The sequence below is a fragment of the Ambystoma mexicanum genome, chromosome 8 (genome assembly GCF_040938575.1).
Source record: "Ambystoma mexicanum isolate Mex_15411 chromosome 8, UKY_AmexF1_1, whole genome shotgun sequence".
In the NCBI taxonomy this organism is placed as follows: Eukaryota; Metazoa; Chordata; class Amphibia; order Caudata; family Ambystomatidae; genus Ambystoma; species Ambystoma mexicanum.
The window spans coordinates 653,667,410-653,690,147 of NC_090929.1; the positions used below are offsets into that span (position 1 = coordinate 653,667,410).

The following is a 22,738-nucleotide window of genomic DNA, read 5'->3' on the forward strand; positions in this document are numbered from 1 at the left end:
CATCAGTGGTAGCCTACCTGCGGTGCGGGGGTCGCGTGAACAGTTTCGGACTCGAGGCAGAGGCCGTTTACGGTCTCGTTTGTTCCCTTACACTGGCAGCTTGTGTGGAGATTGCGGTCAGGCAGAGCCAGGCTGTCACGTCGATTTCCTGGTCATTTTTTACTCCTGTTCACGTGATTGGGAAGCGAGCAAGATAAAAACCACAACCGCTCAAGCGGTCACTCCTTCACCGCTGTTCTTGCAACTCTGTTCGGCATTTGCTTCATTCAGGACTTTTCACGGCTTCAAGGACTACGGATTATGGACTTCTACTTGGATACTCCCTGGCTTTGTTGAACTTCTCTACGTCTACCTGGCTTTTGAACCTCAGCTTGTCTCACGGACTTCTTTTGCTAAACCCTTGGATTACTGCTTGTTTTCTTACGCATCCACCGGAAACCACGTCTTGCATTGGGTTTACTCTGTGGTTGTCTTAAACCCTCAAGAACTAAATCAGGTGTGTTCAGCTGGTATTTACCATCCTTCATTCCGGCCGGAGCTACTGTTCACGCGCCCTCCCTGCAACACTTCTCAGGCCCCGGTTACCATGGTTTTTGCCAGCTTTCTTTAGGTAAGCCTTCTCCCCATTTTTCTCTACACTCCTGTTGTTATTGGTTATTGTGCCTGTCTGTGCTAATTCATTGTTTCCTTACAGCGGCCTTGGGGTTATCGGCGTTGTGTGGTTCCGGCGATTCAACATCCACACCTGTGGCCTCAAGGACCGCACAGAGAGTATATTTACTTTTCTCTGTGGGGAACTTGGGGACGGAGGCCCCTATACTCTTCACGACACATCAAGACTTGACACCTGCGGAGGAAATTATTTTAAATAGAAACAATATCCCGAGATTAATATCTAATATACCAGGATTGGCACAATCATGTGATATCGCGCAGGTCAAACTCCTTAATGATTACTATCTAGACAAAGTGAAGATGGGTGCTCCTTTTCAATTGGTGCAGGATATTCTGTTGAGAGCAAGGAATTATTTCAATTATTTAGGGCACACGTTGGGAGAAATCAATAAATCATTGCCCCCAGCTCCAAAGGGTGCAAAGCCAGAATCACCAACTCCATTGAGAAATTCGTGGCCCCAGGGGCAACAGAACATGAGTCTAGAGATTTAGATATTAGATATTGGAGGTTTCTCTACATCATCATGAAACAAACTGGTCTTGGCTCCCGGGAGTATTAGCAGGCAAGATTCAGCATCAAGAAAATTAACTGCCTGCCAAGAATGTGACCCAGTCTCCGAGGATGGACGCTTGGAATACCCGGGGCATTAAACATTTGTTATCATATAAGAAGAATTCTTTGGGTTCTGTGGACATTGTGATGCTCCAGGAAACATGGCTCCTTCAGACTCCCCTATGGGACGGTTACGCTCTCTGCATAATAGAGGCGTCAAGGACGTGAAGGGGAGGCCTTTATCAGGATTGTTAACAGCCTGTAAAATGGGCATGAGATTGGCTCCAGAGGCTTGGGCTTCACCCAAAGCGTTTTCTCAGCTAACTAAGCTTGTCTGCCCTCTGGTTATTAATCGACCGAGTCACCATTATGCTTTTTTGAATTTATACTGGAATCCGATGGGGATTTGGGATGGTGCTTTTTTGGAGGGAGTTGAAGCAACGTTGGATTTAAGTCTGGGTGATCCTAATACCATAGCAGTCTTTATTGCAGGAGACTTAAGTATTCAGTGGTCTTGAAACAAAGAATCATTTATCTAGTCGTATAGAAAAGAAATTGATGAAATTAATGAAAGAGAGTGTTTCTTATGTTGAACAGAGCTTTAAGAGGTGACATCCTCCCCCCCGGTCCAACATGGAGACGTACTACCATGGAGACTGCCATTATTGACTATTTGTTTGTCTCAAGAAACATTTATGAGTGTGAAGGATTTCCAGGTGATAACACAGGTTAATAGTGATCATGATCTTACTACTTGCCACCTGGGAAGTACCTTTGTTGGTGACTTGCAGGGATCATTATTACTTTAATTTGGAGGTGACGGGGGAAGAAATAGGTTTAAATGGTCTGAATCTGTGCTGGAGAAACTAGATTCCTGTAGAAAAGTGAAAGCTTTTATATCTAGCATTCATAATTTCAGGAATGGTGGTGATTATGTTGCTGCCCTAAGTTTATTTGCAGACAATATTCTTCCAGGGAACCAACCATGTTTTAGACATAAGCATGTTTTTGATACTGGAGTTAAGAATAAGAAAATTCAATTAAACAAGGATTTGACAGCATTAGAGCATGTGGATATCTCCTCTCAGCTTGTAAAGATAAAGAATCTGAAACTAAGGTACCGAAATTTGCTTAGAGTTTGCAGCTCCTGGTTTTCTCCGCAGGAAGGGGAAAACATGCTTCAAAGGATAGTGCCCAAGAGTAGTGCGCAAGTATGGTCTTTATTAAAAACTAGGAATAGGGATTTACAGCTGCACTTGCAGATAAACCTGATACAAGAGGAAGTATGGGTATGCTATGTTACAAATCTATACGCGTCTTCGTGCTCGGTAGATTCCCTATTGAGGCAAGACTGGGATAGAAATGAGACCATGGCCTTTGATCGGGAGGATATCATAATGCAAATAAAAAACAGAGTACCTCCAGAGCACAAGGTCCAGATGGCTTTACGAACTTGATGCTAAAAAACCTTATCCAGAGACATGGTGCTAGATCCTGTTGACTATCTTCAAACAAGTGCTTGAGACAAAACAAATACCTCAAACGCAGAAACAAAACAATTGTAATACCAATATTCAAGAAGGGTCATAGAGAAGCCCCACTGAATTATCAGCCAATAGCCCTTTGAGGCATGCCGTGCAAAATATCTGCACGCCTAATACTCAGAGACTTAATGGCCTGGCATAAGGATACGGCACCTTTTGACATTCATCAATATGGCTTTGTCCTAGGGCTAGGGACGGCAATAAACTGCTAGCATTAAACCTGGGGGAAAAAATGTTAATCCAGTAAGGCCAACCAGTATATATGGCTTTCATTGATTTCAAATTCATGTCTGATTCGGTACCTAGAGATAGATTATTTCAACAATTGAAAGAGTGGCCATGTCAGTTTACAGCTTACAACTGGGGGTAAATGCTGCCAGACTTGCTATTGGATGGACCCTTAAATACGGCGGTAATAGCGTTACCACCGCATTTAAGGGCTACCACCCAACTCGTGATGAGGCCCAAGGTCTTTTGTATACCACATAGCTGTCCTTTGTATCTGTTTTAGCAAGAGCTTTCACTTCGCAGCTCAGGTATCCGACAGACCAGTGTCCGCTGTCTGGATAAATGGTGCCTGCATGCATACGGCTGCTACGCAGTGACGATCAGGGGCTCCTAATCATCACTGCAAGCTTCTTGCATTGGCTAGTTTGTGCTTGGGTAGGCTGTAGAGGGATAATGCAGGCCATGACCAGTGCAGAGTCGCCTTATGCTATTGTATTGTGTGCTTCTGATCTTTATGCGTACAATATTTGTCAACTGGAGATATTATCAATATAGAATTATCTGAAAGATCCAGGTTATCACTTAATTTCATTATTTTTCTACTGCATACATTTCTTCCCAAATTTTGGTTACTGGCAGAATGGACGATTGTACTTTATATATATTGCACATTCCATTTTACCGGGCGTAAGTACAAGTTAATGGTAGCTAACATTCGTAGCACCGTGCCGCACTCTTAAGTAGCTTCCCCAAAGCACAAATATCTACAACGGTTCTAAATGTAACTACTGTTGACAGAACAGTTCCTTCTAGATCCACCCAGCTCAAATTTAATACATTGTATAGTGTACAAATATTTCTGAAGGGTGATCCGGACCATAGGCATCTGAGCAATGGACAAAGTTGGAAACATAAAACCATAAGAACACTTTAAAAATTAACAGCTTAATCAATGTTGGCAAACAAAACACATTAATATTACATCGAGAAAAAAAAAACAGAGTGTGAAGATGGGCTTTCAAAATGTTCTTGAAAACACAGTAAATCTGTATAATAAACGTGACGATGGGAAGAAAATTTGACAGATGTTGCAACCCCGGATTGCTTCAAGGTTTGATGTTCAGCAATTATGAGTCTCAGTAATAAGCACCTCTATGTTTCTATATTAGGTTCCTTAGCAGGACTTAGAATGCACCCTCAAAGAAAACTGCTGCCGCCTTCATTTTGATCCACAATTCAGGGCTGGTAGAGGGAATGGGGGCATATAGCAATGTAGCATACAGGGGTTACCCACGTGCAACAAAAAAGCATTAAAGTTGAGCAGCAGTCAGCCTTTTGACGATTGCCATTTTAAGTATGGCAAAGTGACATAGAAAAGTGAATTTTAAGTTAGCAGTAAAGGTTAAGATGGCACTGAAAAGGCACCCCATCCCTCAGGGGGAGCTGCCCACCAATACCCTCTTCCGATTCATCCACCCTCTCTCACAACCTCTCATGCACACCCTGATGTAATAAGAGAACATAATACTGTACCAACTATGTTGGTCTCATGGTAATGTAATACCCTACATGTTTTCTACCCTCTCCCTGTACCAACACCTATTACTACAGGTTTTCAGCTCAACCATACTTCACCCTACATCATTAGAAGAAGACCCCCTCTCATCCCGGTGTGACCGGTTACCATATGATACACACCAGGCTAAATGAGAAGGCCCATTAGGCCAATCAGGATAGGGCACTTTGGGCTGAACGAAAAGGCCCAATTGGCCGATCAGGATACTAAAGCGAGTCACTGAATTTACTAACCCCACATCTTATATTAATGAAAATTTAAATGATGATCCATGATTATGAGAAAGTGACAACTTAGCTAAACCAAATACATAAACACAAACCAAACATGTACCCTTTGTTTATTTGTCTTATTATTGATCTATGTGAGAAGCGCTTACATTGGAGGATCCAAATCCAAAAATGTCTACTCAAGCCTAGTTTGAGGACCTATCCTCTGCACTTACCGAACAGTTACACATTAGCAATTCTGTCTAGAGGAATAATGTAGTCCGCCCTAAACAACTAAAAACAACAATCTCTCTTTCTGTTACCATATGTACTCTCTGCAGAGTTTTTGTTCAAAACTCTTGGATCGTCAGGGGGTGCTCGAGAGCCTGAGCTCCTGCAGAGACAGGAATAACCCTCAAAACACTCCTCTTCAGGACACATTTTTCGCCCATGTGCAGATCAGAAATGTGATCGCTTGCGCAGAAGACTAAGCAGTGAAGGTTTGGAAGCTCTGGATGAACGAGAACTATTGCAGCCGCGCTTGCCATAGACTGCGGCCTGTGCTGAAAACTCTCCGGCAGCGCCCACACAGACACTGATTGCCACCGCCGACGAAGATACGCTGCATCACTATAGAGAACTTCCCACATCCCCTACGAACTGATAATTTGCTTCAAAGGACGTGGCCACCCGATTCCGGGATACGAACCACAAGCATGTAACCCGGCTGCTACCAACAAATACCAGCAATGAAAGCCGATCATTGGGAAACCTCCTAGCTAATACAAAACTGATACAATACCCACATTGGATGCAGATCATGGCGGGAGGCGACCACAACCACAACTGAGTCCAGGAAAAGCATCCAACAGACCAGGCGCCGAGAATAACAGGAAAGTGGGGACTGCGGGACGGACATCAACAGGCGAACGGCCACCTGAAGAGAAGTGCCTATACAATTGTGGACTCCACCCCCCCTCCTACACGGACCATAGCGCTCCCTAAACACCAGGAGGAACGCTGGGGATCCTGGACGGAGAGGGCAAAGTGAGTACAACCACACCGGGGGGGGAGGGAGGGGCACGCAGACTGTACCAGAAAGGCGGACCCATCCTAGCATTAAATTAGACCCTGCGAGCCTTGTCCTCGCGCCTCTCTCCCTGTTTGGGGACAATGCACATGCACATGCTCTGCTATCAGTGGCACCTATGTTATCAAGACAAACGACCCTAGAGAACCTCCTTCTTAATGCACCACTGGAGAGGATGCCTCCTTGCATACCCCAAACAAGAACCCAGGCAACACAACTAAAGAGAGGCCCCCTAAGACGTCAATAGAAAGAGACAGGACCCCCGGGCAGACCACCATGCTCCTATGACCGCCACCAGATTTTGGCCAGTGACGCGCAACATCCAGTGGTGCCCAGCTGGGTCACCCTGAACATACATGTGCACTAACTGGGTTCCCCTCCTATGTAAACAAAGGAGAAAAACCACTACCCAACATCCATACTGGGGGAATGCTGCAAAAGTGACCAATTTCCAAGGTCTAGAAAACACATCCGACCACAACGATCCAATAGGAATAAACCAGAGATGGATGTTCAGACACAACTCCAGACCATACTGGTCGAAATGAGGATTATTGGCCAACTAACTCAGGAGATGAATGTGACAATTCAAGACATTAAGAGGGACCTCCAGGACATCCAGACTCGATTAACTGCACAAGCAGAGAGAACGACAGACAACGAACAAAGCATCAGTGTGATTGAGGACAATCAGGCTCCGAAGGCAACAGACCAGGATGGCGTCAGAAGAGAAGTGCAAAGGCTGGGAGAAAGAATCGAGGATCAGAAAAACAGATCTCGCCGAAACAACCTTTGCCTGGTCAGCCTCCTGGAAAACTTGGAAGGACTGGACTTGGGATCCTTTGTATACAACTTCTTCCAAGACACGCTGCACATAGACAACGCGCAAGATCTTGTGATTGAAAGAGTCCATCAGGACCCTATTCCCATACCGCCCCCGGGGGAATCGCCCATGCATTATTACAATGCAGCTCCTGAACTTTCAACACAAGATGGCCATCCTGAAAGCCTACAGAGCCGTGACCCCAATACGCATCGAGGAAGCCGACATCAGAATCTACAACGATTACTCAATGGAGGTGTCCAGGCGGTGATAGTGCTTCAGCCCAATCTTTGAGGCACTTAAGACTTCTGAACACAGGCATTACTCCAGCTTCCCGGTAAACATGGTGCATTCAATTAGACAGGCAATGGCACTCCTATGACGATCCGGAGACAGCATGGCGCTTTCTGCAGCAACGAAACTTAGTCACAATGGACTTTGAACGGCCAGCTATAGAGACTAAACACAGGACCACCCCTCCTCACCCATCTCAGGCCGACAGCGATCGAGGAGGAAATGGTAAAAGGCCAGCAGAGGGCCCCGGGGCATGGACCCCGAACGGAAAAAACTATGCAATGAATATGGAGACATTTTAGCCCAGTGGAATAGAAATGTAAGCAATCCATATCAGCAAGGGTAAACCCTTATTTCAACGGAAGCTTCATACACATAGGAAAGAGATGCTGGGGAGAAAACCAATGCCTACTCCAGTGCTAGGAACCCACAGAAAGAAAGCAAGACAATGATTGTTACAAGATGAGCATCACAAACGCTTATACGCAAGACAGAGACTGCACATCTGACGCTCTTGTCAATGACAAAGAAAGGGTACCACAACATTGCAATGTTTGTCACTTGCAGCCAGCGATTGCCCCGGCAGGTGAAACCTGTCCATGGAACTACCACAATATATGGGGAAGGGCAACGACCCCTTGGTCAGCACCCATAATCCCCGCATATGGGCTCATTGACCTAGTATTGGGAAGGTTTTTTATGGTGGGCCTTCCCAATGTTTCAAATTATTTTACTGTTTATGGTTATGGTAATGTTTGTGTTTAAGCCTTTGTTTCAATAAAAGGCTGGGGATTATAACTAATGACATGCTCGACCACTGCAAAACCAATAACACAGTAACTCTGGGTGAACACTACATGGCACAGCGACAGGACTACCCACATTAATGTTAAATGGCTCAGTTAACACTGATAACTCTCAACATACAGGATAGGGGCACCCAATCAAGTGTAGACGAATGCTGAATCACATGATTGACCTCCTAGGAGATATTATATTCCTGCAAGAAACTCACCTGAACAAAATTGAATCAGAAAAACTAGAATGCGGATGGGTGGGAATAGCAGCACATTCACCATGCCAAGAGAAAAGGGGGGTCTCCATCCTGATCCATAAGCAGGTCTTGGTTCAAAACATTTGCAGCAACGGAGAAGGAAGATTTGTCCTGGTCCAGGGTCAAGTGCATCAACATCCCATCACATTACTAAACATATATGCGCCCACGAATGATACCCTGTCCTACTTTACCCGTACATTCACAACATGCGCCCAATATATGGGGAACATCACCATCATGGGCCGAGATTTTAACGTTGCCCGAGGCCCCCTCAAAGATCGCCAGAGCACTGCACCCGGCAACTCCACCAGACATATTGCGACATCTACACGAAAATCACCACGACTATACATTCTACTCTCACAGACACCACAGTTACTCTCGAATAGACTACTGGATTATCCCTGCCAACATACTGCCATGGACTGTATGACCCTTCCAACCACTCTCTTAGACCATGCCCCTGTACTCCTGCGCATCATACTCCCAGATACAATACGCAGAACCCCAACTTGGCGCCTAAATCTGTGCATGCTTAGATACCCGGATCTCATCACACACTTACAAGGAGACCTAGATCTATTCTCGGAGTCAAACCACACCCCGGGATACTCAGTGTATAAGTGCTGGGACGCGGTCAAAGCGTATCCCTTGGGCAAATGCATATCCCGATGGTCGCAGAAACTGACGGCATGGGGAGAGACTGGAACCCAACTGACGGAAGAGTTACGGAAAACAGAGCTAAGACATAAACAGACCAGAGATAAACAACTCCAATCCCAGCTCAAGAAATTGAGAATGGAGTTTAAACAACTCTATGCTGCAAAGGTACAGAATTCCTTTATGAGTTGGTCACAGGCATACTATCTATCGAGCGACCAACCACTGCATATGATGGCACTAGCACTGAAACAGAGACAGGTGGCACAAATGATTATTTCTATTAGAGACACTGGTGGCCAAATATTGGTCGGAGAGGACTGTATAAATGCCCGGTTCGCGGAATACTATTGAGCGCAGCATCCGACTCTTGCTCCACTCAAAACATGCCAGCATTCCTCGATTCTGTAACCTTTCCCCAGATACCCCCGGATCGGGTGGACGAACTAGACGCCCCCATTACAGCCTCCTCGCTATCCCCAGGGAAGGCGTCGGGAGCGGACGTGATTCCCATCGATTTTTATAAATCTATGAGCGAAGAGATGGTACCCAAACTAGAAGCGATATTTGAAGAGGGTAAAGACCGTGGACACCATCAATGCTGTCAGCGAATATAATAGTCTTTGATAAAGGAGGTCGAGACCCAGAGATCTGCAGCTCGTACCGACCAATATCGCTGATTAACTAAGACGCTAAAATATTAGCAAAATGCCCAGCACAACGGATAGAAGGGACTCTCCCATACGCCATGGATAAGGACCAAACGGGATTTATCTGTAATAGACACTGAAGCGATAACATACGCCGAATATTACATGTACTAGATTCGGACAGAGACCCAAAAGAAAAAAATCTTTTGACAAAGTACAGTGGGAATTCATGTTCTTAGCCCTGACCAGATATGGCTTTTCCCCACGCCCCGATTTGCTTTTATATATAAGCAATGGCCCCACATCCCTACCACACAAGAGGACCCTACTACTAGAATTTGGCCCAATGGCGGCTACAAGATAAACTGGAGCAAATCGGAGGTGCTACCCCTAAAACGAGATATCCCCGGGGATCCCAGAGAAGTGGCTCCATTCACACTCCAAACATATCATTTCAAATATTGTGGATTAACATTAGCGTGGCCCTAGTCAAGCTCTGAGATCTAAACTACCCTCAGGTCCTAGAAAAGATCAGAGCAGATCTGGGAAGGTGAGATCCCTAACCCTCTCCCTAACAGGCAGAATCAATGCCCTAAAGATTAACTCACTACCCAAATTGGTAAACATTGCTATGATGCTGCCGGTCAGCCCCTCAACCAAAATGCTCAGGGGAAAAGACAAGGCTATTGCTAAATTCATATGGAGGGGTAAGAAGGCATGAATCTGCCAAAAACTCATGGTGGATTGGCAGTACCTTCATTAAGAGCGTATTTCCAGGCAGCTCAGGTTTGCTGGGTAGAATGGTGGCTGGATACAAGCTATGATACAAGCTGGAGGGCCATAGAACTGGCACTAATGACCCTGCTGTCCCCTATAGAAACTATGGCCATTCCACCGACTAAACTCCCACCACAACTCAAGTTGCACCTGATCTTAGGACCAACACCTATGCAATGGCATAAACTACAAGCCGCACAAGGGGCCCCAATACAAAAGATACCATCGTGGTCAACCATTCGGGCGGTACTGGTATAGGAGTATAAGCAAAAAAATACACCACAGACAAGATGTAGAATGGACAAACGTGAGGATCATGGACATATGTGAAGGGGAAAACCTACTACAATTTCAAGCAGCACAAAACATATTGGGCCTGGAGTGGGACAACTGCCTCCGATACCACACAATACAAGCCACAATCCTCAAACACACAACAGCAGAAACCTGTCAGACCCCCCTCCCCATCCCCTACGAATTGGAAATGGACCATCTTACCTCCTTCCCACACCTTTGCACATTTTATAATATGTCAATACCCAACATGAGTAGGAACTACGGACTGGCGACAGAATGGACTGAAGACCTGGGTATACCGATTGACATGGCAAATATATACAACTATTTCACAGCTATCCCGACATTCTCTCTGAACCTCAAAAATAAGGAAATCCAATAAAATAAATACAACACATATATTACACCCCGACCAAGCTTATAGAATGGATTTTTCTCTCACAGCGACATGCTGAAGAGGCTGAGACAATGCAGTCACCATGGGTCATGTACTGTGGTCATTTAGTTTAGTTTTTTTGTCGTGCGCCGCGCTCACCCCATTCTGGCGCATGAAACATCAGCAGATCTCAGACATAGATGGAGAGAATATTACATACACTCCCACTACTATGCTGTTCAGAGTAGACGACAATGAATGGCACCCAGACGCACTGACGCGCAGACTAATGGAACTAATGCTCTTTACTGCACCCCAAAATCTACTATTCATTCACTGGAAGCCTACCACACGACCCATCACAGCAGAACGGGCCACGCTCCTGTCGAAAACATGCCTACTAGAATGTACCGCTTTCAAACGTCAACCGAAAATGGACAGTGTAAGGGAGGAAAGTTACTGAGAACTGCTTTAACCATACATATCAACAACACACTTATTATCTTATATAATCCTAACGCCCCCCCATCTACCCGCCACCCCTCCACCCCCAAACAGCATAGAGGTGAACTAGCACTCACGAAAAAGGGCGAGGTATCCAGTTGAGTGGGGGCACTAACCAATACTGACTTAGAAGAAGAGTGTAACCATCCAGTTTTGACAATAATGATCTTACAATAAAAGGTTTGAAACCTAAAGAACGAGAGAAAGTCAAGGGGGCGGGGGTAGGGATGGGAAATGGCCAAGTTCAGCCACAAGGCTAGTGGGGAAAGTTTCAATATTTAAAAGCTACTAAAACATGTAATGTCTAAAAATGGGGCTCAACCGATGTAGTAAAAAGCTATGTTTGTCTATGAAGATTCTCAACTGATTTTACACACAAAAAACCTTTGATCGTCAAATGCAAAACTCCATAGAGCTGATCTCTCAATCCCTCTAACCCTTACCTGAAGGAGAAGCTTGTAAATCTGCCCTTGCAACTCTCTTATCTCGTTCTCGTTACTGATAAATTCTGTGCTTCGTGCAGCAAACACATCTTCGTTGAGAGGACCCCTGTGATAGTGCAACAGAAACACAGCTGTGAGCGGAATCCAAAAAGCTTCAAGACACAGGGTGTCATGTAAGCAAAGTGAGACAGGATGAGCTGTTACAAATATATCTCTCTAAAGAGATCTGCAAAGACCATAGCATACTGTACGCCATCTAAGAAAAACATGCACGACTGAAGTAAAATCTAACCGGCTTGTTCACACTCCCAAACACTTTCACTCTGACTTTTATGAAGTTCCAAGTTGGCAAATTTGGTTGCAAGCACCCTTAGTCGCTGCCCAAGATGTAGTCCTCCATCGTGACTGATATGCGTTCAGACAGAGGAGGGAAGCAATGTCATCATCGGCTGTGCAAAAGAGCGGATTCTTTATGTATACGACACATCGCCACGTCACAGCCCTGCTTGCCTTTTATTTAGGACTACCCTTTAAGCTGCATACAGGGTTTGCACCAGAACAGTTTGGAAAGCCAATAATGTCTCCATTTCATACAATGCTAATAATTTATTACAGGTTCAGTACTAATAAAAGGTAATTTTTAACGGCAAAAGAATGCCTATTCCTTGAGAAATTGATGACCCTGGATCATAGCCGTTTCCATGCATTCTAGGTGCTGCAGTTGACTTCACCTGGGTCATTAACTGCACAATATAGTAAGCAACCGTGGTGATCTTGAATATATTTACATTTTCGCCATTAAAAGTATCTGGTACTAATTACAAATTATTAAATTGATTGTGACACACTTGGTAGGCTGAAAGAAAATCACAAAGCCATTAATAGATGGTTGATTAATACAGTTTTAATTCAAAAATACTTTAAAAGAAGCTAAACATTACAAAAAAAGCTAAAAATTACAAAAAAGCTAAAAATTACAAAAAAGCTAAAAATTACAAAAAATGCCAATACAGAATATGGGAAACACAGATCAAGGAAAATCTACTGTCAAGTTAGGGTCAAAGGAATAATTTTAAATAAGCTGAGCAAATAGCACTAAGTGTTTGCGTGAGAACTGTGGTCAACCTGCAGGTTACATGTTCCAAATTCAACAGATATGAGAAAAAGCAGGTTAGGGCTTTGGATATCCCACTTTGGAAAGCTTCCATTGTCATTGCATCTGTCTACTTTAAAACCTAAAACGGTCCCTTTCAAAAGCATCAAATTTCAGGCCAAACCTACGTTCGGACTTTATGCCGGCCTATGATGAATGCGACTTTTCGGCTCCAAGGATTTACAAAGCTGGACCAGCTGGTGTCGAGAGTGATGTAGTCTCCATTCTTGGTACAGAATCGCATGGGTGCATGTTCGAAGGGCTGCTGACCGGCATACTTCATTACTTCATAGAAAGGAGACATAAGACAAAGTTTGACTAGAATTGTAATATCCACCCTTTTGTTCAAGCCAAACAGAATGGTTGAAGCCAACATATCTTGGCAACAGGGTGAGTACAAGGCAGTCCCTTTACATTTGACCTTTGGAGCACAAAGAGTTAAATCAAAAAACGAATGCGAGCACATGCCATTCCCTTAATATACCCTTTTATAAAGTAGACTATTATATTATGAAAAGCACCATACCTAGTTTAGCTTGGAGGTCTAAACCCGGATGAAGACAAATTAAAGAGCTAGCACTGGCTAGAATATGATCCCTTTGGGTGAGAATGAGGGTGTGCACCTTTAATCAACTCTTGCAAAGTAAAAGACAACTTTCCAGCATGGTCATTTATTCCTGGATTTATTTTTATTAACATATATAATACCATAAATCTACATGGTTTGCATAATATGTAACATCAGTAACATTATAAGAGAAGTTGAAGGGACAGTAATACATACAATTTAGGAGAATGAAGGCAAATCAGGGAGAAGGGATTTTAGGTGAATATGAAAGGAGTGAGTGGAGTTCTTGAGGAAGAGAGAGTTAAAGAGAGGGAGTCAGTAGGGAAGTGTAGCAGATAAGGCCTGGCAGTATTATATCGAATTTGGAGGATAAGAGCAAAGAACTAGACCAGGGGTCTGCAACCAGTGGCTCTCTAGATTTTTTGGACCCTGATTACCATCATCCCTCACCATTAGCTCTGCTGGATAGGCCTGAGAGCTCTAGTCCAAAACATCTGGAGAGCCAAAAGTTCATCAGTTACCATGTGTGGAAGGGAAATGTTATGTTATGTTATTTGGCATTTATATCGCTCTCTATATATCATTGGTATGACCTCAAAGTGCTGGTAGGTTGAACGCCCTCGGGAACCGTAGCTCTGGTCACTAGAGAGAGATAGTGTTGTCATAGGGTGCGTGGGTGCACCAGATAAGTGTACAGCTGGTGTGATTGCAGGGTGGTAGCTGCATGGTAGCCGCATGCTTGCGTTTAGTTGTGGTGCTGGAGAAGTCAGATGGATGTGTGCAGTCTGGTGGGTGGGCATCCAGACTGGGCTTTGTTTGCGTTACGCCTGAAGGATGCTTATATGGGCAACTATACCGGAATGTGCCCAGCTAGCTGCGTTTTATTATGGTGATGAGGTGTTGATGAGGTCGTATTCGTATGTGGACAGCTAGGCCGAATTACTCTGGGGTATAGTTGTGTTCTATTTGAGTGATGGTGCATAGCAGAGAGTAAGAGTAGTGATGTGATATTGTGGATGTTTTTGGAGCGCCCATTCTATCAGCTTCATCCATTCTGTCCGCTTCATCCATTCTGTCCGCTTCATCCATTCAGTCCGCTTCATCCATTCTATCTATTACACTCCATCCACACCATCTACTCTATCCATATCATCCACTCCATCCATACCATCTACTCCATCCATACCATCCACTCCATCCATTCCATCCATACCATCCACTCCATCCATGAGATCCACTCCATCCATGAGATCCACTCTATCCATACCATCGACTGTATCCATACCATCCACGCTATCCATATCATCCACTCCATCCATACCATCCACTCCATCCATACCATCCACTCCATCCATGAGATCCACTCTATCCATACCATCGACTGTATACATACCATCCACTCTATCCATGGAGCTGAAAGGGGAGGAAACAAAGAGAGGGGGAATATGACTCAGGGGTGCAGCACAAATCGTGAAACTGGGAAAAGAACCTTTGACATTAAGAAATGTTAATTGAATATGGAGCCGGTTTGGAGTTAGACCCAAATGGATGACAGAAATGTTGTGCATGCAATAATAAGAATTGGACATTGCCTCACATGATTAAGCTCATTTAGCAAGAGATCTACACTGAGATTTACACCAAATAAACTTGAAGAGGAACGGTTACCCATGACTGGACACCACCTCCCAGGCTGCTAGCTGCTATCCAACCAGTTATTGGGATTAGCTTTGAATATTACAAACTTTGTAAACTATCTTTAGCACCCTGGGTGGTAGCACCAGCCAATCAGTGTCAGTGAGCTCTGAACGTTCCAAGCCGCCTGATGGCCGGTTCCCCCGCCTGCCATCTTCCCCCACTGTACCTGCCCCCTTCACTTCCCCATCCCACCATCACACTTACCTGATTGCCGTGGCGGGTACCCGCCACCGCAGCTCCTATCAGCTCCTGTCCCAGTGTGGCCGCCATCGAAATGGAAGAGGGGCTCCATACAGAGCCCCACCTTCCAATTCCATGGCGGCCATGTTGGTGTAGTATTTTCTCTCCATGAATGGGACACCGGGAGGCATCCCGTTCATGGAAAGAAAATATTTTCCTCTTTTTTTACACCATTAGCACCCATGTAGCGTACTACATGGGTGCTATTGGAGATATGCCCCTTGTGGCGGGACCACCCTGTAGGTAACGGCCCGCCACCCTCGTTAAGGGACCCTCTCTGCGCTCAGGCATTTAACTTGGGGGGGGGGGTGGCCCGTTACCTAAAGAGTGGGCCTTATTGCCTCAATATACTCAGATAGAACTAATCTGATTTGCCTTGAAAAAGCCAAGAGGAAGAAACACATGGCCATAGAGTAAGCACACTTTTTTGTTAAAGAGCGTATCATCTGTATATATAATAACTTTTTACTAACACACTAGAACAAATGTTTTATGGTTCATGCACTATCAGTGTTAATACAAAAGGTTGTATACCAAACATGTGAGTAATTTCTTCGTTTTTCTTTGAAGAGATGCGCTCGTAACAAGGGATTTTGGTTTTCAGAATATAAATCAATGTGAGATAAGATCTTGGTCTAAATTAAATGCTTGGAGGGTGAAAAAATGGAAAACAATGCATTTTCCCATTAATTCAAAAGCTAACAGCTGAGGACATATGCACAAGAAAGAAAGTGAAAGTGAATGGGGAAAAAAGGGAAAGTCAGACTCAAGTGCAGAGGCAACAGGAGAGGTGGTGATACCAATATAACTGCATGAACCAACTTGCAATCTGCCATCCAGAAAAAAAGTGTGTTTAGCAATCCAAAGAACAGCATCAAAAAAAGAGGTGGCAGATGCCTTTCTGTCCAGGCATTCAAATTGTTGAACCCTGTTCCTCTCATCGTTAGTGTCATAGAAAACCACCCTACCTTCATAACCCAGCTAAAGACACTGCTAGGTGCCAGTTTGTGTGTGTACATTTACGTTTTAGGAGCATCTTTAACATAACAAAAGAGGTTGAGCCTGGTGAGTTTGAGGAGGATGCCTTTTAAGCTGAAAAGTGCATATGAAAGAATATGCAGAAATGTTTAGTAGGTCTTGTGATGATAACAGGAAGAAAACCTGCCAGAGGGCTGAGAGCAAGCACAATGCCTGGGGAATGCATAATAGCAGATGCTTATGTGCATGTGATGTCCAGTGGTGGCACACCGCCAGCCGCTAACCGTGGTAATCACTGGGAAGAGCCTAAGAGAGACCTCCAACAGAGGGAAAACTCTTTGCAAGACTTCCACTCTGCTATGAAGGATAGAGCGGGGCACATTTACATGGGGTGTGACCCATTCAAACGTGCTCTGCCCACAGGCCTGGACAGCACAGTTACCACTGTTAGTATCAACATACCTGGAGAGTAGGGCGACACACCACTTATCCCTGGGGCTCCAGGTCACTCAAAGGGATGTAGGGTGGCATTGAGGGTCACAGTCCTTTGTGGAAGAGAAATGGGCCCTTCTGTACAGAAATGTGCTGCACACAACACGGTCTCCTCTTTCTGCAGTGTTTCCTTCTGGCGCTCAAGTTGAACATCAGGTACAAATGTGTTAAAGGAGCAGAAAGCAGGGCTCGTTCTGCTCGAGTTGGACTCCTAAAACTACTTCTATATTCTGGCTCCAGCCACCTTTCACCTGCAACGTGGAAGACAAATACCCTCCACCCCGGCAGAGGGCATCATTCTACAATATGGGATCTCACGGCAGGGCGGCAATATAATTATCTGCAGTGACAGACATACTATTAAGCCAGAAGGTTGCTGGATTTAGGGAAAGTACGACTGTGTTTATCATTTAAATGCAACTTTCAGGAGCTAATGAGAACATTAAAACTATTAGCGGACAAAAATACACATTCTCCGCCAAGCGGTTCGAGCCACACAAGGCTTTTCCCGGGTGGCACCTCTCTGTGTTGCCTCCCCACCCTGCTGCCCCAAATAACCCCGACCCCTTCCCCACCCTATCCCTCTCCACTTAACTGCTGGACCGGAGCTTTGAGCTCTGGTCCCAGCGTACCTCCTGCCACCATAAGTCCCTTTTCCATTTCTAAGGCAACGTCCATCTTTAAAAAAAAATGTCTCCCTCGGGAGATTAGCTGCACAAACGGCCCACAGCCCTCGACGAGGACTACGCTTCACTCGAGCCTACCTTGTCTAGGGCTGGTGGGGCGTTATCGGCCATGTCCACCCCACAATGCGGGGGGAGTGGGGGTAAGGCCATACTCCTCCTTTAAGTGTTCAAACAAAAAAATCCATTGACTGCTGCAGGGATTTATACACACACTGAGGAACCAGAGGCCATCCTCCCTTCTTTTCCCCGTGGATCCTCCTCTCAGGTGGCCAGGGACAGGCCATGACTTTTGGATCCTGACACTGGGGGTGGATATGCAAGGGAGGATCACCTGGGAGGAGGGAACTTGGGGAGTGGGGAGAGCGTAATATTGTTACTGCCGCATTTAAGGGCTACCGCCCAACTCGTGATAAGGCCGATTGTATACAGTCAGTTGTGATATGATATGATATGATAAGGCATTTATAACGCGCCTATAGGAAAGTGTTTCAAGGCGCGACGAGGCAGGGGGGGAACAAGGGGAGACAGACAACGATCTTACTAGGCCATGTGTCATTCAGATCGCGCAAGTGCAAGGGTAGAGGGGAAGGGAAAAGTGCATGGGGGAAAGGGAGAGGGGAAAGTGCAGTACAGGGTTATTAGCATACAGGATAAATAACAAGGGCCAGCTGGTGGCAAGTGCGAGGTAAGTGCAGACAAGTGCTGGGAAGGGGGGCTGTATGGATACAGACACAGTCCTGTAGTGCAGGGGAGAGTGGCTGGGCCGAGAACGGTGAATGGCCCAGTTGCAGATTCAGTGCAGTTTCAGTAGTATTAGCAGGGGAGAGGGGGAGAGAAAGCGGTGGCAAAGAGGAAGGTTTTGAGGTGCTTCCGGAACTGGAGGTGATTCTCCTCAAGTTTCAGGGAGGCAGGAAGGCTGTTCCAGAGGGAGGCCCCTGCAGTGGAAAGAGATCTGCCCCCAACTCGTTGTTTGGAGAAGCGGCTGACCCTGAGGGAGTTGGAGGCGGATGAGCGAAGAGCTCGAGAAGGAAGATATTTAGGAAGAGAGAGTTGAAGGTATTTTGGCCCAAGGCCCCAGACGGCCTTGTGGACAATGCAGAGGGTTTTGAACTTGATCCTCGCAGTCACTGAGAGACAGTGTAGTGATTTCAGTCCTGGAGAGATACGGTCCCTGGGCTTGAGGCCAAGGACAAGTCTTGCAGTCCTGTTCTGGATGAGTTGCAAAGGGCGGAGAGTAGAGGCGGGCAGATTTAGATAGAGGCTGTTACAGTAGTCCAGCTTCGAGAGAACCAGGGCTCTGGAGACGGTGAGCTTCTGGGGGAAGGAGAGGAAAGGAAGGATACCTCTGAGGAGGTGTAGCTGGTAGTGTGACTTCTTAGATACGTCGGATATGTGAGGAGAGAAGGAGAGTGTGGAGTCGAAGATGACCCCAAGGTTTTTTGCCTTGCAGGTAGGAGCAGGAAGAGGGCCCAGAGAGGCCGGCCAGAGAGTAGCAGGGAAGGAGGGAGTGGGAGTGCCGATGAGTAGAATCTCAGTCTTACTGGCATTAAGGCAGAGGTCGTTGGCGGCACACCATTCCTGGATAGCAGAAAGACAGTCAGAGATGAGGGAAGGAGAAGAGGAGGCCGAGGGTAGCCTGAAAATGAGCTGGGTATCATCCGCATAGCACTGAAAGTAGGGGCAGAGAGCGGCGATGTGGTGGGCGAGAAGTGCCAGATACTGGTTGAACAGTCAGGGAGAGAGGTTAGATCCCTGGGGGACACCACAGGTAGAGAAGAAGATGTCAGAGAGGAAAGACCCCAGTTGGACCTGGGAGGCTCGATTTGAGAGGAAAGAGGTCAGCCACGCCAGAGCCTGACCAGTGATACCGAGGTTATCACGGAGACGGTTGAGCAGGATGGTATGGTTGACAGTATCAAAGGCAGAAGAGATATCAAGCAAAATGAGAACACATGGAATGTTAGAGTCAAGGTTCGAGAGCAGGTCCTCACGGATGTTCAGGAGAGCAGTTTCCGTGCTTCTGGCAGCTCTGAAGCCAGACTGATGGTCATGAAGACTACCAACACATTCAGCATGGAGATTAAGCTGGGAGATGGCCAGTTTCTCCAGGAGCTTGCCCAGGAAGGGAGTGATAGAGATTGGGCGATAGTTAGCTGGGCAGGAAGGGTCGGAAGAGGGTTTCTTAAGAAGGGGGTGCACAAGGGAGTGCTTGAGAGGGGATGGGAAGACTCCAGAGGCTAAGGAGTGATTGCAGAAGTCAGCAAGGGCAGGAGCCAAGGAGTCAATGTGGTCCTTGATAGTTTTGGAGGAACAGGGGTGGACCTGTTTTGACGAGACTTTCATAGATCAGACTTGTCTTGAAACCTCGTCAGCAGAAAAAAGGGGAAAGGAAGAGAAGGAGAGAGGAGGGGTGGCTGCAGAAGAGCCAGAGGAAGGGCAGGGAATAGAGGGGGGGGGGTTATAGGAGGAGATTGAGGACAGGATGTCCTGAGTTTTTGAAATGAAGTGAGAGGCCAGTGCCGTGCAGAGGGCCTGGGAGGGGACAGGAGAGGTAGAGACTGCAGCAGAGTTGGCCAGCTCCTTGCAGATTTTAAAGAGTTCGGCCGAATTGTTAGATGCCGCAGAGATGCGGGCTTGAATAAGGGCTCTCTTCTTGGTGAGAACGGAGAGCCAGTATTGCCTTTGGAGCAGGCGACAGGCCAGTTTGTCAGAGGATGAACATGAAGCACGCCATTTCCTCTCTGCCACCCTGCACTTGCGTTTAAGGGTGACGAGATGTGAGGGAAAGTATAGGTTTTGGACAGACCAACATTTGAATTGGACTTCCTGACACAGGCTATCCTTAGTATTCTTTAGGTAGGGAAATCCCACCTCAGCATAGGGCAATGTAGGTCTTTCCTACATCCTGCCTTTTAAGTTAATAAAACGTTGGCAAACCATTTTTGAGTCGGTTGTCTGTGTCAAATTCATGATGCCTTCACAACACACACACATTTATGAAGCAATACACAGAATCATAAACTGAGACACGCAATAAATTAAGCCTTTTACATTGTATTAAGGCTAATCAAAATCGTTGCACTTGCACAACCAGGAAAGACAAACTTTGAAGCGTTTCCAAAAAATTACACAAAACAAAATATTTGATTTCACTATTTTTATTGCCACATATTTCACTTCATATGAGCCCCAATTGTCCCTGGCCTCTATTCTCCCTAGCACACAATCACTACAGCTGACAATCAATTCTTTTTAAAGAGATTTCACACCCCTTAGAATGATGTCTCTGCTACAAAACGTAATTGCTGAATAAGGGTTATATAAAAAAATTAAATGTAAAAATAACAGTTTGTGAGTGAAGGTCAGGTAGAAATACCTAGTCGAAACTCTGGCTTCATAACTCTGGGGAAGTACGTTCATTTGCCAGTGGCTACTGGAGATAAAGGAGGTACTGAGAAGAAAATGCATTAGAAGCATGTCAATCCCAAAACTGATCTCAGATTTTCTGCAAAAAACAGAATCTAGGTTTCCGTCCCATTTAACAATGAAATTGAAAGTCTTTGGGCCTCATTACACGGTAGACGGTAAGGGTTTACCGGTACCGGCCTTACTACGATGTCCCTTTGCGGGTTGGTACATTAACGCCTGCTTTTAGCAGGCGTTAAAAAACGAACCCGCAAAGGGACCGGGGTGCTAATTACGGTACCGCAATGTGCGGTACCGTAATTAGCGCCTTCCCCACTCCCATTATGCCCTATGGGGCAAAAATGGGAATGGGGAAGGGCAATGGAGGAAGGAGGAATTACTTCCTTCCCAACCTTGGAATAGGGTGGTAATTCCCCTTTCCTCCAAGGCGGTACCGGTAAATTACCGGCATGAACCATTTACCGCCTACCGTGTAATGAGGCCCTATATATGCTCCTTTCATTTCAGAAAACCACAGAACTACAGAAATATCATCTATACTTAAGGACATCATCTAGGAGTGACAAGATGAGAAATAACTGCATCACTCTGTTAAACCCTTCCTGCCAAAGGAACTTGTACTCACTCTTCCGGTGCATGGCCAACATGAGCGGACGATCCTCTGAGTGCAAATACATCAAGACGGAAGTTCCAATCAGATCTTGAGGCAGGTAACCCAATAGAGGAACAGCCCTGCAATTCAAAAGCAAGGATTCATAACACACGTAGAAGTCTCTCCACCAGCCTTGGCCAAATTGACCACAAAACTCAGATATTCGCGAATGGTTGCCTCCAGGGACTAGATTATTCAACATGTGCACTGATGCTAAAAATTGAGCACATGCTTAGGTAATACTGAATTGAGCAAACAGGTTTTATGAACGTTTGTGCTATGACAAAAAGTAAACAGACTGCTTTTTGTACTATGATTCCTTTGTAACATAAAAAGACATGTGTTTACTACATCTCTTTTTTATGCTGCTAAGCAGACCAAGTAAAAAACCTAAAGTCTGCTTCATTTTTGCTCTTGCAAAAACCATTTTAGATAACATGGATTGGAGCATAGCCCTTTTGCTCCAGTCCCTATTACATAAGCAGCAAAATTGGTGCTAAATTTCTATGCTCCATTTTTTCACACAAGGGCAATGCTTGGATAGTCTGGCCCAACATGGCTAAGAGACAGGTTCTGTAAGATGTGTGTTGCAGTCTTGTGTGGTTACTACTTTTTCGGTCCTTAATGTGCGCTCATAATAAGGATACAGCATGATTTGTTGCTGTGGATTTCCGATGATAGATCCCTGTGTTGAAAAAAATAATTCTAGAAGTACGGAAACGATTCGACTCAGCACGCATAAGCTGCACTGGTTTCAGGCCATGTTTGCATTAACTTTGCACAAATCGGCCAGTGTAAAAAAAGCATTTGCACAGAGCAAGGTGGGCAAAAAACATATTTATTGACCAACAGGTGAAAATTTGTCAGCACACAGCTGCCCGGCATTGGTGGAAAAATGTGGTTATAGGTGCTTTGAATGTGATCAGGCTCTGCTGTTCTTGCCATTCACCCACAACAAATAGACTTAGGTTGCCGTCGTATACGTTACAGAAGGGTGCATTGTGAGATGATCTCCCTGAATGTGGGCTTTGACTAAAGGATCAGGGAACATGCTTAAACAGCAATCTCACAAACAATTGTTTGGCATGA

General features: G+C 45.4%; 1 protein-coding gene across 7 annotated transcripts in view; it reads right to left on the reverse strand.

Annotated features, from left to right (window-relative positions):
- PER3 (period circadian regulator 3) overlaps positions 1–22,738 on the reverse strand; it is a 494,927-nt gene that overhangs the window by 166,629 nt on the left and 305,560 nt on the right. For all 7 annotated transcript variants that reach the window (XM_069610411.1, XM_069610410.1, XM_069610408.1 and 4 more), the window contains 3 exons: positions 21,623–21,729; positions 13,038–13,194; positions 11,757–11,862 (listed from right to left, as the gene is read on the reverse strand). In XM_069610411.1, the coding sequence (XP_069466512.1) occupies positions 11,757–11,862; positions 13,038–13,194; positions 21,623–21,729 (370 nt within the window). The remainder of the gene's footprint in view (positions 1–11,756; positions 11,863–13,037; positions 13,195–21,622; positions 21,730–22,738) is intronic.